At 48.6% G+C, this 20588-nt stretch overlaps 1 protein-coding gene across 1 annotated transcript in view; it reads right to left on the bottom strand.

The window, feature by feature from the left end:
- The window catches only part of LOC142576593 (ATP-binding cassette sub-family C member 3-like), a 117943-nt gene that overhangs the window by 64595 nt on the left and 32760 nt on the right, over positions 1-20588 (bottom strand). Inside the window, exons 3-4 of the mRNA XM_075686788.1 lie at positions 7646-7956; positions 1772-2098 (exon numbers count right to left, since the gene is read on the bottom strand). Of these exons, the coding sequence (XP_075542903.1) occupies positions 1772-2098; positions 7646-7956 (638 nt within the window). The remainder of the gene's footprint in view (positions 1-1771; positions 2099-7645; positions 7957-20588) is intronic.

Raw genomic sequence — 20588 nt, 5'->3', positions numbered from 1 at the left:
TAGACACAATTCGTAAATGCGAGTAACATAAAACATGATTGTTTGCGTAGTGGAGCAGGCTACGTCTCTTAGTTAGCCACACTTGACACGCTCTACAGCGACCATTCGCACTTTCTGTAGAGCTCTGTGTATGCGAATAATCTACTTGTTTGCTGCGAATGCTCCATTTGTGTCTATAAAAAATATTTCATAATGTGATACGTAATGACAGAAGCTTGCTAGGTATAAGAATTCTGGAATGTGAGCATTGTTTTATATTAGTTGTGATAACGAATATAGAATCATCGCAAAATATTCGAACAGTATTCAATATTCGCTTCGATGCGATTCTCCTCGGGTACTTGTCGATTAGAATTCCATTCGAGCTCAAAAAGTCACTGTTCGCACACCTCTACAGTTCTCGTACTTCTGACGCCTTTTGTTAGCGTGCCACATCCGCCATCGTGGCCGCGAGTGGCGCTGGCTAACAATCCCAAGAATGGATCTAGTAAGCGTACAAAAATCATAAAATGCCAAGAAAAGTGGCACGGGGGATTATCGTCTCCGAAGTTTATTTTTAGAACATCGCACGCGGGATGCTGAAGATGAGCTCTCTGCTCCCACCCACGCCATTTTTTTTCGTTGCGTCAACACACGTTTATTTTAGAGCGGAGCTCTTAGGCTCTACTTCCTTCCTTTACTGTCAGCGTCCTTCGGCGTAACCGAGCGAACGAGCACAGCGAAAAATGAAACAGCGAACGCGGAGCGTAGCGTAGGATGAAAGATGGCGATAGCAAAGACAGTGCGAGAAAGTGCAGGAGGAGGGAATGGCGAAACCGGGAAAACAAACGCTTAATGCCCCGCAAGACGGGCTCTGTCGCGACGACCAATACAAGGGGGCGTCAGAGTAGCGTGCCGTTGTCCACTGATGACATGCGGCGAGCGCATCCACCGATACCGTATATGGAAACAATGCGCTGCATTAACGAAGCTCCGTGTGTGGTGACTGCTGTGAATCGCAACCACCCCTAATCACGTGCTACATCTCGCCATCTCCAAATTATCGAGACAGCCGCGCCACACTTCGCTCCGTTTGCAATGTGCCGCACGAGAGAGATTGTCCGCGCCATCCAATACATCGGGAAATGAAAACACGTATAGGTTCATTTTATGTTTACACACACGAATACAAAACGACTTCCGGTTACCCCCGGAATAGCTACAAGTTAGAATAGCCTACAAATATACAGAACACACCAGCTGGCCCCTGTTTTGATGTGCAGTTAGGATGTTCCAAAAATCAATTTTACTGCTAAAGATAGTGAGAAATCCGCATACATGAACTCACCGCATTGGGCACGTGCATTATATTTGAACACATCAAGGACAGATTCCTATAGTAAACTATGGGACAAAATACTTATTTTTCGTCGGCTAATTTGGCTGTAAAAAATGACCGCATGCTTTCTGATGTAATGAAAACACTGCTGCTACAAAGCCTATAAAAGGGTCTATAGAGCTGCGCTCAAATTTCGAATTAGGGAGTATCGTAATCGTCGCTGGGATTTTTCATTATTATTTCCTAAGTTCAACTATAAAGAACTGGCCACATGTCGTACCCTTTTTCTGGCTTCATTGCCTGCTGGCGGTGTGCGTTGTAAGTAACGAAAAAAACTTCCCCACAGATTGAACAAAAGTTGCGTGACGCTCATTGCCACCTGTTATCCAAAGTAACAAATGGTAATCACTGTACCACGTAGCTCAACGATTCACTGCAACCCGAGCAACTCACCGAAGATGCGGCGCTCAGTGTGAGACCAAGGCTGCTCGGATCTGGCGGAGCCGAGCCTGTGATGCTGAGTAGCAACGCGGCCAGGAGAACCACGAACGCTCCGGTAGCCGAAAGCGTGCGTGTAAAGCGGTAGCAGCCGCAGTAGGCCGAGTAACCGCGGACGACGGTGTCCGTCAGCCGGTAGAAGTGACACCGGAAGCGCTCTACAACTCCGTAAGCACGCACGCTGCTCAAGGCGTCCAGCGTCTCGGTCATGTGCTGGAATTGCCTGGATGTGGCCACGCTTTCGAAAAAGCGACAAGTATGGGATGCTCGGACGGCCAGGTTCTGTCAGAAAAAGATAATTATTTCGCTGAAGGAAATTCGGCAGACAAGACTGCTAACATGTAGAAACGCGAAATAATTATAGGCCATTTGACGAAATTTTTTTTTTGTTGCGCTTTCCTTGTCCACGCAAGCTATCGCCTGCGTCTAACTGTGGCTCGGCACGGCCAAATTAAAACGCACCAAGCGCTTTGACGCGCTCGCTTGCCCGCGAGGAGTTCATAATTCAAAGTACCGATCCAAGCCGTTCAACTAAACGATAACGCCATTTTTATAGGCTCATTTTATAGACTAATGTCGCGGCGCCACCTTCATCACATTGGCTGCGTCGTCACGTGTCCAACGACGCGTCTACTAGGCCACACGCTTAGTCAGACTGCGGCGTGACTTGTGCATTCACGCACGCACTAGGCACACCTTTAGCCAATTAGAGCCGCGGCATTGCCATGGCGTCGGGGAAGCGTATTCGTCTCGTAGCCCGGAGACCCGGGTGCGATTCCCACCATGATCGAATTTTCTGTTTTGGTGCAATTAGATTGCATTGTTCACAGGAGCCTCGCTGAGAAATTTGACGTCAGTAGACGCATTCCATGGCTTGTTTTTACTCGTCGGCTATTTTTGGCACCATCTTTCCTTCACGCCGAATAGGCAAACGGATTTTCGCTTAATGGGACATGTGATGCTTTTGGATTAACAACTTCCTTTGGTAATGAGGAAAGTGCACACAACGAGCGAAGGACGCGGAAGCCAATGACGCAACGTCAAGAGGGAGTTGTAGAAGCATTGCCTAGCTGATGCCGCGCTTCACTTGAGACATTTGTCACTTAGAATTAAAAAAATAAAGTATGTTGTTTTATGTGCCAAAACGACGATGTGATTATGAGGCAGGCCGTAATGGGGGGGGGGGGGGGACTGCGGTATAATTTTGACCACCTGGAATCATTTAACGTCTACTTAATTTCAAGTGCACTGGTATTTTTGTTTTCGTTTGGCTCCCATCGAAATGCAGCCTCCATGGCCGGGATTTGATTCCGCGACCTCGTGCTAGCAGCGGAATACCAAAGGGACTAAGCAACCCCGGCGGGTTATTTGTCATTTATAGTGTGCGAGAATAAAGACAACGAAATAACTTTGAATATGGTGGCCTCAGCGTTCCACAAACACTGGTTCTTCATTACAAGGAGGCGCTAAACAAGTTGAAGGGCACCAGCGCTGATCCCAGTAAAAATTTGTAGAACGCTTAACCTACGCCTTTAACAGTGAAACAGGATAGCATTAAAACATCCATGACTGCTTTTCACGCTTCTCTGCAACTGCAGCTCATGTAACCGTAATTTTTACCAGAAAACGGTGGCGGCGAACGAAAGCGAGCACGAAATCGAGCTTTCTGGTAGAAACGCAACCTCTTGAGTGTGCCGCAAATTGTTGGGTGGATTCTATAAGCGTACCCTTTCGAACAGCGTGGTGGATTGCGCCACCAAACTCTTGTTATTGTATTGCTTAATGTCCTACCTATGCTAAAGAAGAAAAGAAGGGAAGGAAAAGAACCCCGATGAATTCCCATAACAACAATTTCTGAACCCCTATTGATAACTTTGTTTTGTACGCATCCGTTCTTTGTCGTTTCCCGAATTTTCTAATCACCGCTTACTAATCTCTAGGGCGCACATGTTTACTATTCCCTTGCTCTTGATAAACCCAATGGCTTCAACGAGGCCAGAGATGCCTGAATCGACAGCTAGGCAGATATCTTCACCTTCTAATAAAACATGCTCCATCGTTTCGCTAGGTTTACCGTAACAAGCACAAGCTTCTTCTTCCTTCTTATATCTCGCTTTATAGGTGCGTGTTCCAAGGCATCCTGATCTCGCTTCCAAAACTAATGAGCTTATCTTTGAGTTATAATAAATTGTTTCTTTGCTTATTTGGTTTTTTTCCTCGGAAGTATATATAGTTACTCATAACGGGTTTCTTTCCCATTGTCGCCACCCATGAGAACATCTCAGCATCTCTGACTTTGCGCTTTATGTTCTTTGTTGCCGTGTTGGTCGCCATACAGGTCGCATTTTCCTGGTATGGCATACTTTGTGGTCCTCCACAGTGAATCAACCTTTTCCTGTACAAATACCTGAAAATTTTCTTTGTCCATTTACTTTCTTCCGTATTCCTCTTTCGCTCTTCACAATCAATTTTACTGTCTCACTTCAAAGCTAGTCCAGCCCACATCACTCTGCACAGCTCCAATTGTAGTATTCCCGTGAGGTCCCAATGCGAGGCGTCCCACTGACCTTTGGTTGCCATCGAGTCCTAATTGTACCCCTGATTACAAGGAAACAACCGCACTTCCAAAGGTACGTCGTGGAACCATTGCACATTTCCGCGTACCCTGGAGCACCTCGTACCTATTGCATCCCCATAGCGCTATGTGCTTCATTATGGCTGCTTTTACTTCCCCTTTACTGTTATTGCTTTTCTCGGTGTTTCTAGATATATATCGCCTTTGTTTATCCATATACCGACGTATTTATATTCTTTTACCTGTGGTACTTTCTGGCCCTGGATGGACACTGTCTGATCGCTTTTTACATTGAATGCCATAACACCTGATTTTTAAAGCTAAATTTCAGACCTAAATTGTCGCCTTCGTGTCACCAAATATTAACGAGACGTTGCATATCAATTTGCATGTTAGCTAGCGACCCAATGTCAATGCGGCGGAAGTGAGCGGCATCTGGAGGTGTTGCAAGGAACCGGGCGCGCCACTTTGTAGCCTCAGAAATTTGCGCATGCCGGGCGTGCTCCAATCTCGGACGCCGTGGCTGGTCTAGGCATGATAGAAATGCTGGAAAAGGGGTTTGTGTTTGAGTTTTCGCATAACAGAATTACGTTTTTTTTCTTGCATTCAAATTACAATCTGACGCTCTCAGGTATGTTGGTTGTTTGCAAGTCGTAGTTTCCGATTTCTCTGACGCATTTCTCATTGAGAAATTCATATATTTCTGTTGCAGTTGGGTCCCGGTTTAAACAGGTTCCCATTGCAGTCTCGTACTTTGGGACCCTCTTCTGTATATCTTATATGCTGTAATTAAGACATGATGTGTAGTAATTATAAACTCATTTGATTTGCAAAAAAAAACTGAATTGCAGGGAGGGTCTACGTGGTCGGGTATGTGTGGTTGGGTTTGCATGGTTCGGAATGATTTTTGCCGAAACAACGGTCAACGCGCGACGCTGACGCCGGGTTTTCTCTGGCATGGTGCCCTTAATGCTATCGTGCTAACAACTGCGGACACTGCTACGGCAAGTGGGAACGGACATGGGGTCTGGTTGAGTGATTTGTGCGTGTGCAAAAATTATAGAACCATCTGCAGCATTTGCAGCTATCTACCTCCCTTGAGATTCCCTAAATTTGAGCTTATCCAAAACTATTTAACATCTCGCACGTACACTACAGCACTGCTGAATGTACGAGGCGTAGAAAGGCAATATACTTGCACATCGTTACATATATCCGGGCGTAACTGGCTGATAATTAGTTGCACTAGACAGTTTTACTTTGACTCACTACATGATACGGTATAGCGATAAGTGACGTGTTATGGCCTTTCTGCATGCCTGTCGTATACTGAGTGTTACTGTGGCTATCGCCAAAAACCGTATAGCCACCCTAACCGTGATCAACTATAGCAACATGACAGTGGCTCTCATAGCGCCGACTGCCCACTTCGATCTCAATTCGCCGTTGTTACTGGCTCTCCTCCCTGTCAGAAAGTAACAAGTGGCAAATTTCGTCATCGCTATGTCTCATCTGAAGCTGGGGTAAAAGCATTAGTTATGTTTTTCCGTATTTATCGAGATCAGCTGTTTGTGTTCCCGCTTCGAGGACTAAAGAAAACGCGCTGAGGCGTAAGACTGGTTTCATTGCTAATGAGCGAATCGCGCCATATCGTTAACACTGGTGATGCGTTGACGATGCGGAACGCTAGAATGGCTTAATTGTTCACTGCGTCATTCATTTATTACCGCGTTCTAGCATGTCGCGTCATGACCGTAGCGAGTGAACGCTGTTCCTCAGGTGAACAGCCGTAACAGGTTAAGCCGTAAGGGTGAGGACGGTCACCCTTACGGCTTAATAAGGGGGCTGGAAGGTAACTGCAGCGAAAGCGTACCGCTCAAAACGAAGCGCCACTGGCGCATGCTTGCAAACGAAGCTTATGGTTCTAACATCAAAACATTTTTCGTCATCAACTACGAAATATCGAGCATGTACCAACAGGATCGCAAGCCGACGACACTCAACCGACGACGCTGCGCTGATGAATACTTCTCGAAGGGCATTCGGCCTTCCTATTAGTTAAGAATTCACGTAGCTTCCACAGTGCTGCAAGGAATTGCTGAGATAGAGCATAGAGATCTAGTAAGACGCAGATGCAGCAAACATTGCCTTAACCATCATCATTTTTGGGAAACATGAAGGAAGGAGTGTCCTTAGTATGCACTCCTTGGACACTCGCATGCCTCTAACTAGTGTCAAATAGAGCGACATTGTCTCTGCTGCAGAGAACATGTGCCCCAGATGCATTTTGCTGCATGTAACGTTTGGTAGAAATGCTTTCTGTTTGTGATAGCTTAGTCCGTGTTTACCGTGGAGGTGCCGCGGTGGAATGCCATCTCGAAACATTTATTTGCTCAGCTAGGTATTTCACAATGCGATCGGAGTGAAGGCGTGGAGCGCCACGGGGAGCGCGTTCTCTTGCAGTGTACTTCGCAATCCGAGCTATGCGAGGTCAGCGGTGGTCATTACGACTCGCGATGATGATATGTGGCAGTCATAACGGATCTACAGTGTCATATAGAAAACGCGACGCTCAGTAAACCCATTGATCAGGACGTGACATGTAAGGGAATGTTCCGGAAAAAGCAAGCGCGGCGCGTTGTGTCCCCCTCGACTATTCGAGAAACACGAAGCAAGAGCACACTATGTGCAGCTATCACTTGGCGGCATGCACGATGTAATAAACGTTTCAAGTATAATTGCATCCACAACCATAGTGTATTGGGGCTTCAAAGAATCTGCGGAAAGCTTACTGGGTCCGGTCCTTAATCCAGCAAGCTGCGCGCCTAATTATAGTTCTGCAAGAGGTGCTTCGTAAGGTGGCATATCGCTCTGCGGATTGCCCGGCTCTGCGGCTTGCCCGACTCGCAGCTCCTCTCAGCCGACAACCACTGAGCCCATAAAACCTGACATGCTTATTCGTATCACTAAATCTCCCAAATCAAGAAAACGTGCCACCCTTGGAGTAATTGCAGTCATGTGAGAATTATTTAGCGCCATCTTTTTCGAATGGTGCCACTCCATCCAAACTTGAGGCCGCCTCGCACTATACGAAATAGTGTTCACGTGCTCTTAGTATGCTATATTTGTTTAGAATAGAGAAAAACACTTGACATTTCTTGTCGGTGAAGGCGGCAGCTGTTTGACGAAGCCGTGAGCAGTAGTTGCCTACACAGGTACAGAGAGTCACAGTGAGATAACAAGGCATAACTCACAATTCCATAAGCTGCTAGCACGCCCACGACCACTGTGACGGCCACCACGAGTGGCGCCTGTGTGGCCACAATAGCCACCTTGGCGGTAGTGAGGAGCGCTCCCTGCACGGACTGCTTGCCGCAAACGAAGCATTCGGCATCCACGTAGTCCAGGTCACTCGTGAAACGGTTAAGCAGGCGTCCCCGGGGGCAAACATCGAAGAAAGATACGGGGCTCCGCAGTACGCCAGCTAGCATGGCGCGGTGAAGCGAGTGGGACAGTTTGCGTGCAGTGGCCGCCAGGAGCGCACCACCAGCCAAGCGGAAGCTCACTGCGAAAAGTTGGTGTCGAGAAATCAAGGAAGTTTGGTGTTCAGTGCAGGCTGCGGTCCACGGTGCGCTCTAAAAACTAGCTGCAAATTTAAAGAAAGTACACAAATGTCCGTCACAAGAAAAGATATTTTCTGTGACTGCTTCAAGACAGAAGCTTGATAAAGAAAAAAATGGTGAGATTTTCTGTGCTTCTTGATTTCCAGCATATAAATCGAGTGATATTTAAAATGTAGGCGTTCTGAATTACTGTAAATGCTTAAGACATTGCAAAAAAGCATTTCATAGTTTTTTTATCCTGTAATACATAACATTTTTTGCATGCCTCATGCACGACGTGGGGTCTGCGGTACGGCTTTGATTCTCCGCTGCATATTCAAGATTGCTGCCCTTCGAGACAACGCATGGGTGCACTGCTTCGCATTGTCTTTGTAAAATCTTCAGGAACAAGTGTTTTTCTTTTTATGTAGAGTACACAGAGTGAACAATTTATTGTTTTACAACACACCAGAGTGCAGAAGATGCTAGTACCGAGGCCGCGATGATATGCTGCCTTGACGCTCGTGGATTCAAGTAATTGATCATCTGTCGTCTGTTAGCCTCGCTTCCTGACTCTGACAAAGTATAAGTAAATATATGGAGTGAGGGCGTGGACCACCATGGGGAGCACCTTATGTTGCATTGTAGCTTCCAACCCGAGCTATGCGATATCAGTGGTGTCCATTATGACCGATGACGATGTTATGTGGTAGTAATAATGACTCTACGGTGTCACATTGAAAACATGACGCTCAGTAAACCGAGTGGTTTGCTGGAGGTCCACATTTGTGATGAGGCACCTTTACATTTCCTTAGAGGCACCTTGACGAACACGTTTGCTCCCGTTGTCCGTGCAGTTTTCTTTGTTGAACTTCTCTGCCGAGGGGATGATTGTCGACACTGTCGGTTGCGGTAGCCCGTACTTTTTCACCAAGGCACACACTATTATACCGTCTTTGTGGTCCTTCGTGGCATAGTTTCACACAATATTTACTAGAGGGAACTCTAGCGGTAGTGTGGACGGGAGCTGCAATCGGGGCGGTTCCGTCAGCATGGGAGTTATGGAAATAGAAGGATTTGCTTAAACTTCATTCTTTTGGCTTCAAGCGGTTTGGGACTTTGTAAACTAGTCATTTTCAACAAATTATTCCTGCATATTTTATGAAATAAGATCGTCAAAATTGTTCGACCAAAGGATTCGAACACAGCACCTCTAGCACTGAAGCCCGACATTGAGGTCATTACGCCATGGAGGCATGCATTGACCGGCGACATAAAATGCCCTTGCGAATTTATCGCGGGCCAATCAGTGCCTTGAGACGCTTGGAGTGTTTCGATTTGGCCACCTCGACAGGGTGAAGCATTCTAGTTAGTAGCGATTGTGCGTGTTCGTAGCGCCTTCGGCGTTACCAAAAGTACAGATTGCGCGGAAATTTAGGATAATGACGACATATAAGCGTTATAAACAGAGCCACAAGAACGTCTGAATACACAAGCAGTAAGGTTCGAAAAATCCATGTACTTCCCATCATTCCACGGAGGAAGGAAATCGTAGGAGACGCCCTGGCCACCACGGTCGTGTTGGAGAGAGTGTGGCAGAAGTCACGTGCTCTTTTTTGCAAAGGAACACTGGGAAAGTTACCCCAAGCGTCGACGTTGCCATAGAAACCACGCATCTGAAGGGTTCGCTGCTGCTCTCGGCCTCTCAAAAGTTAGATAAGGTTTTTCGGCTCCTTGGCGAAAATTGGCGCCTTTTTCGCCGCACAATATTCGCGAGACAAACTGACTTTGGAGTGCGGTGTGTAAGCTTGAAGGTTGTGTTTCGGGTGTGTGACTTCGAGGACCAGCTCAAGCAAACATGGCGCAAGTTTTTTTCAACGTGCTACAGAAAAACACAAGAGCGGGTCTGCTTCACTAAAACTGTTACAGAAGGGTCGTAGGCTTTGTTTTGACTCGCGTCAGCAGCACACACTTCCCGTGGTTTGATAGCTATGCAAGTTCAAAGCTCGCGCCTATTTGCTCCGTCGAGCTCATTGGAGGCGCAAAGAGAGGTAGCACACGGACATAGGTGCACTTCTGGCTTGAAAAAGGTCCCGTTCAGGCGTCCCCTATTTAGTTTTTTGCTACATGCATCATTCAAATGATGGCTGAAGGATTGCAGCGGGAGACTTCAATCTGGTAAATGTTGTATGAAAGTGCATACTTCACGATAGTGCAGTTCATTTCCAAATGTATAGCAGCGCGCTTTCTTATTACCGGCAGCATCGCGTATTGCCGATGATCAGCGGGCGGATCAGCCATCTTCCCTTACGGTGGCCAGTCAAACGAGGCGGATAAACACGGGGCCAGGAACGACTTTGCCGCATTTACAAAGACGAGAACGACGGAATTAATCTGTTGGCAGAACCGCACAGAATATCAGGCCAGTGAGCCCCCTTGGAGCTGCGCTGTAAGCGTAGTTGGCGCGGTCCATTCGTTTTTCAGAGGCTGACGCGTCACAGAGCTACGGGCGCGGCATATTCGTGTTCGGAGGGGTGGAGGGGTGACGGGAGAGAGGTGCGCAGGCGGAGAATGCAGAAAAGGGTAACAAACAGGTCTATTGTATCAGAGCGCAGCTGGCGTTGGGGTCGTGGGGAGGGTGCAAAGCCTTGCATTCCTTTTATTGCAATAACAATTATATGGACACTCGAGGTGCATTTCTGCCGCCGCATTCGACGTCGCCATGAGGCTCTGCATGAATGAAAGCGTGTGAGGGTAAACCGGTGAACGAGATTCAATATTGCGGGCGCGAGCTAGGACCGCGGCCCGGACGCGTGCACAATTCTGTGGCACGCGAGGCAGTGGGGTGTCACGCATTCACAGGTAACCATGAATCCATCTCGCTCGATGAGCGTGGAAACTCGCGGTGGAAACTCTGGAGTGAGGAATTGCGGCACCAGCAAACGAATTGACCTTCTTGAATGTCTCGCTTCAGTGTGAACGAAACGCCGAAAGCACAGTGCATACGAAGCTATCAGCACTACGCGCACTCTGCAAACATTGCAGATCGCTTTGAACATGAAGGCCGCGCGGGCGCGCACTTTAGCCACATCGCAGACCGTTTTCAAGAAACACGAGCGCCAGCAACGCGTCTCTACGGTGTCCGCCAAAAGGCTGTTTCACACGGCGCGATTTTCAGCCAGCGACACAGCGAATTCCGTCGCGACCGCCGCGCCGTCGTGGGCACTCTGCGACTGCATTCCAACAAGTTGGCCGCGCCGTCGCTCAGTTGCGGCAAATCGGCGCGATGTGGGAGGGGCAATGTGTGTTTTATCGCGCATTGGTAGCTCTGTGGAGCAATGTCGCGCGTCAGTTCTAGCTTTGTTTAGGGCGTACCCACCAGTGTTTGTGGCTTAGGAGCTTCGTAAACATTTTTCTTTTCTTCCGCTTACACAATTTGTTTGAAAGGAGAAGATGCACGCTATCCAGGTCGGGCGAAGGGCGCCGCTTTAACATAAGGCAAGTACCCGCTTGATCGCGGCGGTCGTCAACCTCTACATGCTACAAATTGCTCCAGCTGCTTATATACATGCACACTGAACAGTACTTTGCTCTTCTGCAAAAGCAAATACTCATCCAGGAAAAAGAGGTTGCGGCTTCTGTAGTAACAACGAAACTAGCATGTACTAAACGGAACCATCCCACCGACGCCACACAAGCCGCACGCTCATACTTGCGGTGTTGTGCAGCGTCTCACTCACTGTATCTGCAAGCTGTTGTGAAGTCAATGCTTCTAAACATTAAAAATGGTGTACCTATTCTATTATCGAATAAACATAGTAAAATTCGAATATTTGGCTAGTTTCCTTGTTGTTTTTATTTAACGATGCAAGCAAGGATACATCGTGAGCAGGACGGAACCTTGAGCATCGCTGCGACGGGTATCCCGCAGCCGCAAACTCATGTGAAAGCTGTCAGCGAAAATCACTTTGCGACGTGCGCGGCAAAATGATTTTTTTCGCCCCAATCGCGCCGTGTGAAACAGCCTAAAGGCGTCTACTACGGTGTCCGTGATTAGCGCAGCCAACGCGGTAGCAGACGCCGCGGTTGTCGCCATCAGTGTGACGGGCGAGGAGGACAACGAGGCTCGGTAGCAGCCGCCGGAGATGAGCGCCTCTCCACCCTCGCCTCACTCCGCTGCCGCGCGCGCCACACGAGAGGACACGCATCCAGGCCGCGTTGCCCGCTCGCGCACGCGCCATTTAACCGCGTTCGCCGGCTTATCCTAACACGCTTTCACCCATAGGGAACCTCACGGCGACGGCGACGACAGAAATGATCCCAGAGTGTCCACATAATTGCTATCGCAATAATTAGCGAAAGAAATGCTTCACCGCGGCACGTAAATTCACCCTGAATAATTTCATGCAAGCATTCAGGAAGATGTAAGCTGGAACGCCCATGAATTTCATCGCAGATTTTAAGGCCAGATATCTCAAAAGTTACCAGAGGCGTAAGGTGGCGTCACCTTGCGCGAGACAGGGATAATGTGAGATCACAATAGGTGTTCGTCCCGCTGTAGACATAGATAATTTGGTAATGATGATGATAATAATAATCTATAATAATTTTGAAATGGATGCTAGATTTACTATTTCCGTTGAACTAGCATCAATTCTCCCCTGATCTGTTTCGATTCCTCGGTTTCAACCTGTGCCCTCTTGTGTAAAGTTAGATAGACCAGAAGAGTTATAAGAAAGGAAGTCATGAGAGAATATGGATATTCCTTCATAATATGACATCATAATTGGTTGCATGGTTTTAAAAATGTTTCAACCACGGTTGAATACACGGCTTTTAATATTGTCCTGAATAGGTAACGTGCATAAAAAAAAGCAACAAAGCGGCCACGACAATGGGAGGGCGGTCATTACATCAGCAGCTGAATCGGTGGAGTGCAAAATGGAATACTTTGTTTTCTTTGTCTTTACTTAGAGTTGGCTCCTTTAAAATGAAGCAGTGGTAATTCTGAATGACTATTTTTTATGTTTAATAGTGTTTTAATAAAGAGATAACCACAGAGACCTCGATTAACCTCACTTTACTTACAGCAACAAAATGACGCTTGTGCGAGAGAGAAAGAGAGAGAGAATCTTTATTAGAAAAACGGAGAATGTTGTGGCGCGGATGCAACCGTTGGCATGTGTGGGGATGCGTGACTCTCACGCCTCCCCTGAGATCTAGTTTTCCCGCATGGCTCGTCTCCTGCAGGGCGGCTTCGCCCGCCACGTGGCCTGGCGCCCGCGGCGGTCGGGTGGTACAAGCGCGGTGCGAGAGATGGCGCGAGCGTCGCGCCGCTGCGTGGTTACTCGGGCGCCGGGAGACAAGGCGCTCTGTCGTTGTTGGGGTTCGAGACAGGAAGCGGGACGGCCGTGCCGCACGTGCAGCGACCCTCTTCCCCGGCGGGTCGGCGCGCGGCGGGGACGTACCGCGCGCCGACCCATGCTTCTGCGAGACCGCCTCGCGTGGCCGCCTTCGAACGCGCCACGATTCGCGTGACAGTACGCGCGAACGACCAGGCGTTGGGATCCAGCATGGGGCGAACATATTCGCTCGCTTCCGGTCGCGGTGAGTCGGACTTCTAGATTTGTCGCGTGCCCATCGGCATGTTTTGTGGATAGCAACTCGGCTAGCAGGCATTGATTTATGAAAGGTGCAATAAATGCCCTTGTGATTGTTTGCACTAATGTGTACTGTCGTTCCTTTGTCCCAAGAGTACGGGTGTGAGAGACCCCGCCATCTGGCGCCCAACGTGGGGCCTCTTGGGGCATCGGACGATAGTTTTAACAGTTTTGCTTCGTTCAAGACCTTTGTTTGAACCGAAGCGTAGGCCTAGCGTGAATTTTAAACGCTAGCGTCGGCGGCGTGCTTTCTTGAGCGAGGTGATGGTGGCTGTAGTGTGTTTGAACATGTCAACATGCTAAGCCTTTCCGCAAGTGTTTTTTTTAATGAAATTCGTCAGTACGAGAGCCACGTGGTCTGCATCCTGGGAGAGCGAGGCTGAGCGCCCGCAGAGCAGTGGCAAGCCTGAAGCGAGTGAGTACGGAAGCCTCGTGGGTGGTCCGAATTTCTCATGTAAATAGCTTCTCCTATCTCTTTGACTCTGATGAAGTCGCGGCTCTGGGAGCCGGGTGGCCGCGGGCCACGGGTGCCACTACGGGCTGACTGGTATTGCGGCCTGGCACCGGGCGCTCCGACACCGTCTGGGACGGTGGGCGCCGTCAACTCGGATGCTGCGTGCACCGAGCGGAGTAGGACCACCTCACAGAGCTAACGTCTCCTCGCGGCTGCCTGTTTTGCGCTCATTTTGGGTGTTGTTTTTGGATGCCGGTTGTTGTCAGGGTAGCGACGATTTAGGCCTAAGGCTTTACGAAGCTGCCTGTCGCACGTGGAGGGACACAACCTGATGGACCGTGGCGTTGAGGTGTTGCAATTCGCTTCCCTCATTCTAGTTAGCCTCGCACGCATTGAAATTACTCGTTCGACTCAAGAAAGCGAGCTTCGTTCACGTGAACTTAGCATCTGAGTAGCTGCCCGATCTTTGCTAGCCGAGTTGAACATCGTACCACGTGGGCGATGCGCATGCATAATTCCTCTCCCTTGCACTACTTTAGTGTTTGCCGAGTGTGTTGAGTTTACGCAGCGTGATTGGAGTCACCCCTGGTTTGCTGTCACCTGCACATCGTCTGCGCTGCTGCCCCGGACTACGACCGAGTCACCCCGGGCGATGGTGATGCTGTGGCCAGTTCGGCGCAGCGACTTCGGCGGCCTCCTGCATCCAGCTCACAACCCTCGGCGGCGGACAAAAGGGCCGGCGGTCACCGACAGCTACGGCGGCTCTTCCCAGCAGGGCGCGTCGGCGCGAGCGACGCTTGTTCGTACCGACTATTGCGTCGTCGTCTCCGGAGTCCTGGCCTGGCATCGTGCCGTCGAGTCTGCAAAGCTGCCGCTGTGACCGGCGGACGCCAGCAGTGCACCCAAGGACAATGTCGGCTCGCATGTTATGGACAGCGTGCAGACATTTCTTCGGCGCGACCACTGTTTATTGTTCTACCTTGTTTGCGAAGCACAGTTTGATGTTAGACCGTGTCACATGTCTCGCCGGAATATGTAGTGATTTAAGGTTGGGGGGATGTGGGGATGCGTGACTCTCACGCCTCCCCTGAGATCTAGTTTTCCCGCATGGCTCGTCTCCTGCAGGGCGGCTTCGCCCGCCACGTGGCCTGGCGCCCGCGGCGGTCGGGTGGTACAAGCGCGGTGCGAGAGATGGCGCGAGCGTCGCGCCGCTGCGTGGTTACTCGGGCGCCGGGAGACAAGGCGCTCTGTCGTTGTTGGGGTTCGAGACAGGAAGCGGGACGGCCGTGCCGCTAGTGCAGCGACCCTCTTCCCCGGCGGGTCGGCGCGCGGCGGGGACGTACCGCGCGCCGACCCATGCTTCTGCGAGACCGCCTCGCGTGGCCGCCTTCGAACGCGCCACGATTCGCGTGACAGTACGCGCGAACGACCAGGCGTTGGGATCCAGCATGGGGCGAACATATTCGCTCGCTTCCGGTCGCGGTGAGTCGGACTTCTAGATTTGTCGCGCGCCCATCGGCATGTTTTGTGGATAGCAACTCGGCTAGCAGGCATTGATTTATGAAAGGTGCAATAAATGCCCTTGTGATTGTTTGCACTAATGTGTACTGTCGTTCCTTTGTCCCAAGAGTACGGGTGTGAGAGACCCCACACATGCTACTCTGTATAGGGATGGGGAATGGGATTAACAGATTGCAGAGGAGAGTGGAAGAAAAAGAGAATAAAACTAAATGCGAAATGTGAAAGCGGACCTGATACTAGTACTTACAGGTAACATGGCGGGTAAATTTAGGCTTTTGCATATGAAATGTTCAATGTTTAAAGCTTTCCTATTAGACCAATTTCTGACATGTATTTAACAATAAATCCACAACCCGTCGCTGTTTTGAAGCGCCGGGCATTGGACTTAAGATGCTCGGTAACGTTAACGGTTCGTGGCATATCATGTCCGTTTGTTGCTCAAAAAATTGTCTTTCTGGTTCGCGGGGCGTTCTAGTAATATGTGCTTCATTGTCTCTAAGTTGCCACAGTTATCAGAGTAGGGGTTAATGGCAAGCTCTACGCGGTACAGATAATTGTTCGGGTATGCTACGTTCATTCGAAGACGGCGGTACAATGTCTCTAAGGGTTCAGGAAGTGGTCGTGGTATTTTCGGTCTCATTTCTGGGTCAGTGTAACGCAGGAAGTTATCTTGATGAAGCGCCAGATTCCAAATGCGATCTTTTTCTTGATAAGCAGATTTTATGACCATGTTTTAAGCGTTCGCTTTGTAAACATGTTCTCTTGAAACTGCGGTATTGGAGTCCATTTCGGGCAGCTTGATCCACTTCTTCATTTCCCGAAATACCAGCATGGCCAGGTATCCACTGGAACTTGATGCAGTGCCCATCAATCTTAGCCTTGTGGTGAAGATAAGCAATGTCAAATGCTGCAGGTTGATTATCACAACGCTTGTGCCTGTTCCATATATTTGTAGGGTTGCGTTTGAAGCCATGAAAATCACCCATGTCATGGGTGGCTGCTGTCGAAGCACATACACAAGCCCCTCCTTAATGCCATATAGCTCTGCTGAAGTAGATGATGTCTCTCGCTCAAGACGAAACGAGAATCGTTGCCCTGTAGAAAGAACACAATGTCAGAACGATGAGCGATTTGGAGTTGCAGAGCCATCTGCGAAAATGTGCGTTGCGGCTGCGTATTCTTTCTGCATATATATTCCAAAGCTATCTGATAGGTCGCTGCTTGAGGCATTTTCTTTTTCGCACTCATTCCAGGGATATATGGCACGATTTCCACTTGGGCAGTGTCCATGGTGAAATGCTTAGTGGCATAATTTCAGACGCCTGAGCAGGAATCGAAATCGGTATGCTCCCGACGGCCTGTCCAAAGCTAGATGTAGCACAGGCTCTGGAAATATCCTTTAATAAGTGGGTCTTCGTAGGAATTAGGTGTCGGAGGTGAATTCGAAGTGTCTCATGCGAAGATAGCACTTCAAGAGTCAGGCATCCAGCTTCTGTTACAGTTCCTGAGCGGGGCGACCCCTTCGGGAAGGCGAAGAAATACGTGAAGGCAGTTGCTCCGTGCTACCTTAAGTTTTCTCTTGCTTGTAGGACACATTTTGTGCAGTATCTGGAGGTAATACCGTAGTGTTCCATCGAAGTAGGCCTTATAGAGGAGCACCATTAATCGACAGTTGCTGCCCGACTGTGATCCGGCTAAATATCGAAATACAGGCGACGTCGAAGAAATCTTCTCACTCAGTTTTTCATCTGAGTCGACCATGTGAGGTTCCTATCGATCGTTCCTCCAAGGAACCTTTGTGTCTTGACGTGTGGAAGTGTACGACCACCCAACACTAATGAGTATTTTCCCATACACCTCCGCGTGAAAGCCATAGCAACACTTCTGGAGACGTTGTTAGGTGGTACTGCGGGAACGTGCCACGCTCCAGATGCAGATGTCGTCCGCATACAGTGTGATTTTAACGCCACGAGGCAGATTTCTTTTCAGATGGATGAGGACTGAATTAAATTATACTGGACTGAACACAGCTCCTTGTGGCACTTCCTTCTCGACGGCATAAAGCGCAGTGGGGCAATTTAGGGTAAACATGAAAAGTTGGCGTTCTTGAAGGTAGCCTGCAATCCATGCGTAAAGCGGTGCTCCAAGACCAAGGGTTTCCAAAGCATCAAGTATTGCTTTATGATAGACGCAATCAGATGCTCCCTTAATGTCCAAAAATAATGCAGTAGGTGTGTTTTCATAGCCCACTTCATCTTCAATTGATGAGACCAAGGCAATGTATTTTCAATTGCGGACCTATTCTGCCAGGAGCCATTCATTTCTTCCGGGTAAACTTTTGTAGTTTCCAGGAACCAATTTAGTCATTTCTGAGTCATTTTTCGAATAGCTTCCCTACGCAGCTAAGCAGAGATATGGGTCTGAAGGAGGCGTAATTTGTCGGCTGCTTCCCTGGCTTGAATATAGAATTAACTTTCGCAAGCTTCCATTCCGTTGAAATCTCCCCATAGGCATTGTAGTGCTCCAGAAGGCTAGGCGAGATGCGTGGAATAGATCTGCGAGCGCTTCATAACTCACACCGTCATGGCCAGGAGATGATCGCTTGTTCGAGTCGCCGATTGCTGCCGGGAGCTCTTCAATTGTAAATGATAATTCTAAGTCAGGAAGGGTCGCTCGAGGTGGACTAGGCTGATGACTTGCAATTTGCCTAGAAGGTTGTGCCCGCAGCCTGCAGTACTGCTCTGCCACCTCTTCCAGGGATGCGCGGTCATGTAATGAGAGGGCGATCAAAGGATAAACTTATTGCGGCTCTATGGAAATGCCTCTGACGACTCGCCAGATTTTGCCCAGCGGGTGTCGTATGTCCTGTGTGCTACAAAAGTCCGTCCATCTTTTTCCGTTCAGTTTGGTGAGGCAACCAAATGTCATGTCTCTTTGCTTCCTTGGGAGTGCGTTGGCCGCGTCAAGTGTGAAAACCCCATCGGCATCATTGAAATGCCAACTGGTTCCATCACCACTCATGAAGTCACCGGTGTGGCCTGTAACACCGCGCTAGAGTTGACTTCGCCCAGCGTTCTAGATAGCTCCATCGCCGACACGTTGACTATTTCCCAACGAGCCCGGTTTCTACGCCTTCTCGACAAGTTCCGTTCTTCTTTCGGCTGGCAGCCGAAAGAAGAACGGAACTTGTCGCCAGCACTTGGGCCGCACGTCAACTGTTTGTCACCGCACAGATGCGGGGACCAGTGCACCACTACGACAAAGACTATATCGTGTATCCACGATAGAGCGCCATGTTATCGGCGACTAAGTAGCTGATATGCTCCAGCGCGGCGTAGCACCTTGGCATCTCCAGCTGTTCCTTTTAAGAAGAAGGATGGATCGCTTCGATTTTTTGTCGATTACCGTCGTCTTAACAAACTAAGTCGTAGAGATGTTTAGCTTCTACAGAGAATTGACAACGCCCTTGACTGCCTCCAAGACGCGGAATGTTGTATAAAGGTGATGAGCAGGGATAATGTGCCCCAGAAAGGCTGGCCAACGTTGGTATAAACGTTGATATAAACAGTTGATATAAACGTAAGAACAGGAAAGGGTATATTAAATTGAATTGAGTACTAGGCAGGAAAAAAATGTTTTCGGAATGGTTGAATAGGTAAGGTTTAGGAATTAAGATTAGCAGGTAGCATAACGTGTTTTGTGCCTTGGTTAATGGTATGAGAATTTCAGATTTAGGTTACCGCTTTTTGAGATGCAAACTTTTCACGTGCCAAATCAATTCCCGTCGGGTGTAGGCAATTAAACTTGTGTATGAGATATGATTTCGTATATTTACTTTCGCGAGGTGAACGGGAATTTGTTTGTAGTATATAGAACCTTGCTTTGTGGAATATATGACCAGGTTCATTGAAGTGGCTGGCTACTGCTTTAGGTAAGTTGGGTTTTGTATGTGCGCTGGGACTGTTGAGTCTTGTATGAATTTGTTGTCCAGTCTCACCTATGTATTGTTTGCTAGTACGTTGCTTGATGAGATGGTGAAACCCAAAGTTACCTTGTGTGAGTAATTCGACGCTGTGCTCTTTACTGTAGTAGTAGATTGTATATGATTGTATGTAGAGCACCTGGGGCGGCTACAGGGACCGGTTCCCAACTTCGCTTTTGTCCTTCGTTTGGTATGTAAAAGAATGTTTAAAATTAGTGTTGCGCCTGTAAGCTACTCTAGACGGGTGGGAAAATTTTTTTAAGTTTCTGGTTGCTGGTGAGGATTGCGTAGTATTTACTGAGGATGTTGTTCAAGTTTGGGAGTGCGTTTGCGAATTTACTAGTAAGAAGAGGCATTGTTGTTCTTGTGATGCTAGGGCGGGGCTTGAGGACCTCGGCTCGATCAATTGTGGTTGGAGCGGCGTAGGCTTTTTGAAGGTCACTGTTTGGGTGGCTCCTGTTTGATAGGGTTTCTTTAAGGTGATCGAGTCTCTCTATGTAGTCTTGGTTTTCAACGCAAATGCGACGAAGTCGTGTGGCTTGGCCTTTAGCGATGCCTTGTTTGCAATGTCTGGGATGGTGGCTCGTATATTCTAGGTACTGTATGTTGTCGAAAGGTTTCGTATACAGCGTTGTCTTTAGTGCCCCATTTTCAATGTATATGGTTGTGCCTAGGACGCTTATGCAGTCAGTTGAAGATTCTGACGTGAATTTTATTGTTGGATGGCAGAAGTTCTAAATGCTACACGCGTAGTGCTTCTCTTCTACCGACTTACGCAGTGGCTGTTGGCAAGCCCATGCCACCAGAAGACCAACCGAAAATGGCTTTTGTAACAGCAGATGGCCTATATGAATTTCATGTCATGCCTTTCGTGCTTTGCGACGCCCCCGCAACATTTGAGCGTATGATGGAGAACCTTTTGCACGGTCTCAAGTGGAAAGGTGCCTTTGTTACTTAGAATATATGGTTATTTTTTGC

Source organism: Dermacentor variabilis, chromosome 3 (genome assembly GCF_050947875.1).
Source record: "Dermacentor variabilis isolate Ectoservices chromosome 3, ASM5094787v1, whole genome shotgun sequence".
In the NCBI taxonomy this organism is placed as follows: domain Eukaryota; kingdom Metazoa; phylum Arthropoda; class Arachnida; order Ixodida; family Ixodidae; genus Dermacentor; species Dermacentor variabilis.
Note: the sequence above shows the minus strand (reverse complement) of the source record. Positions and strands in the feature narration are given on the sequence as shown.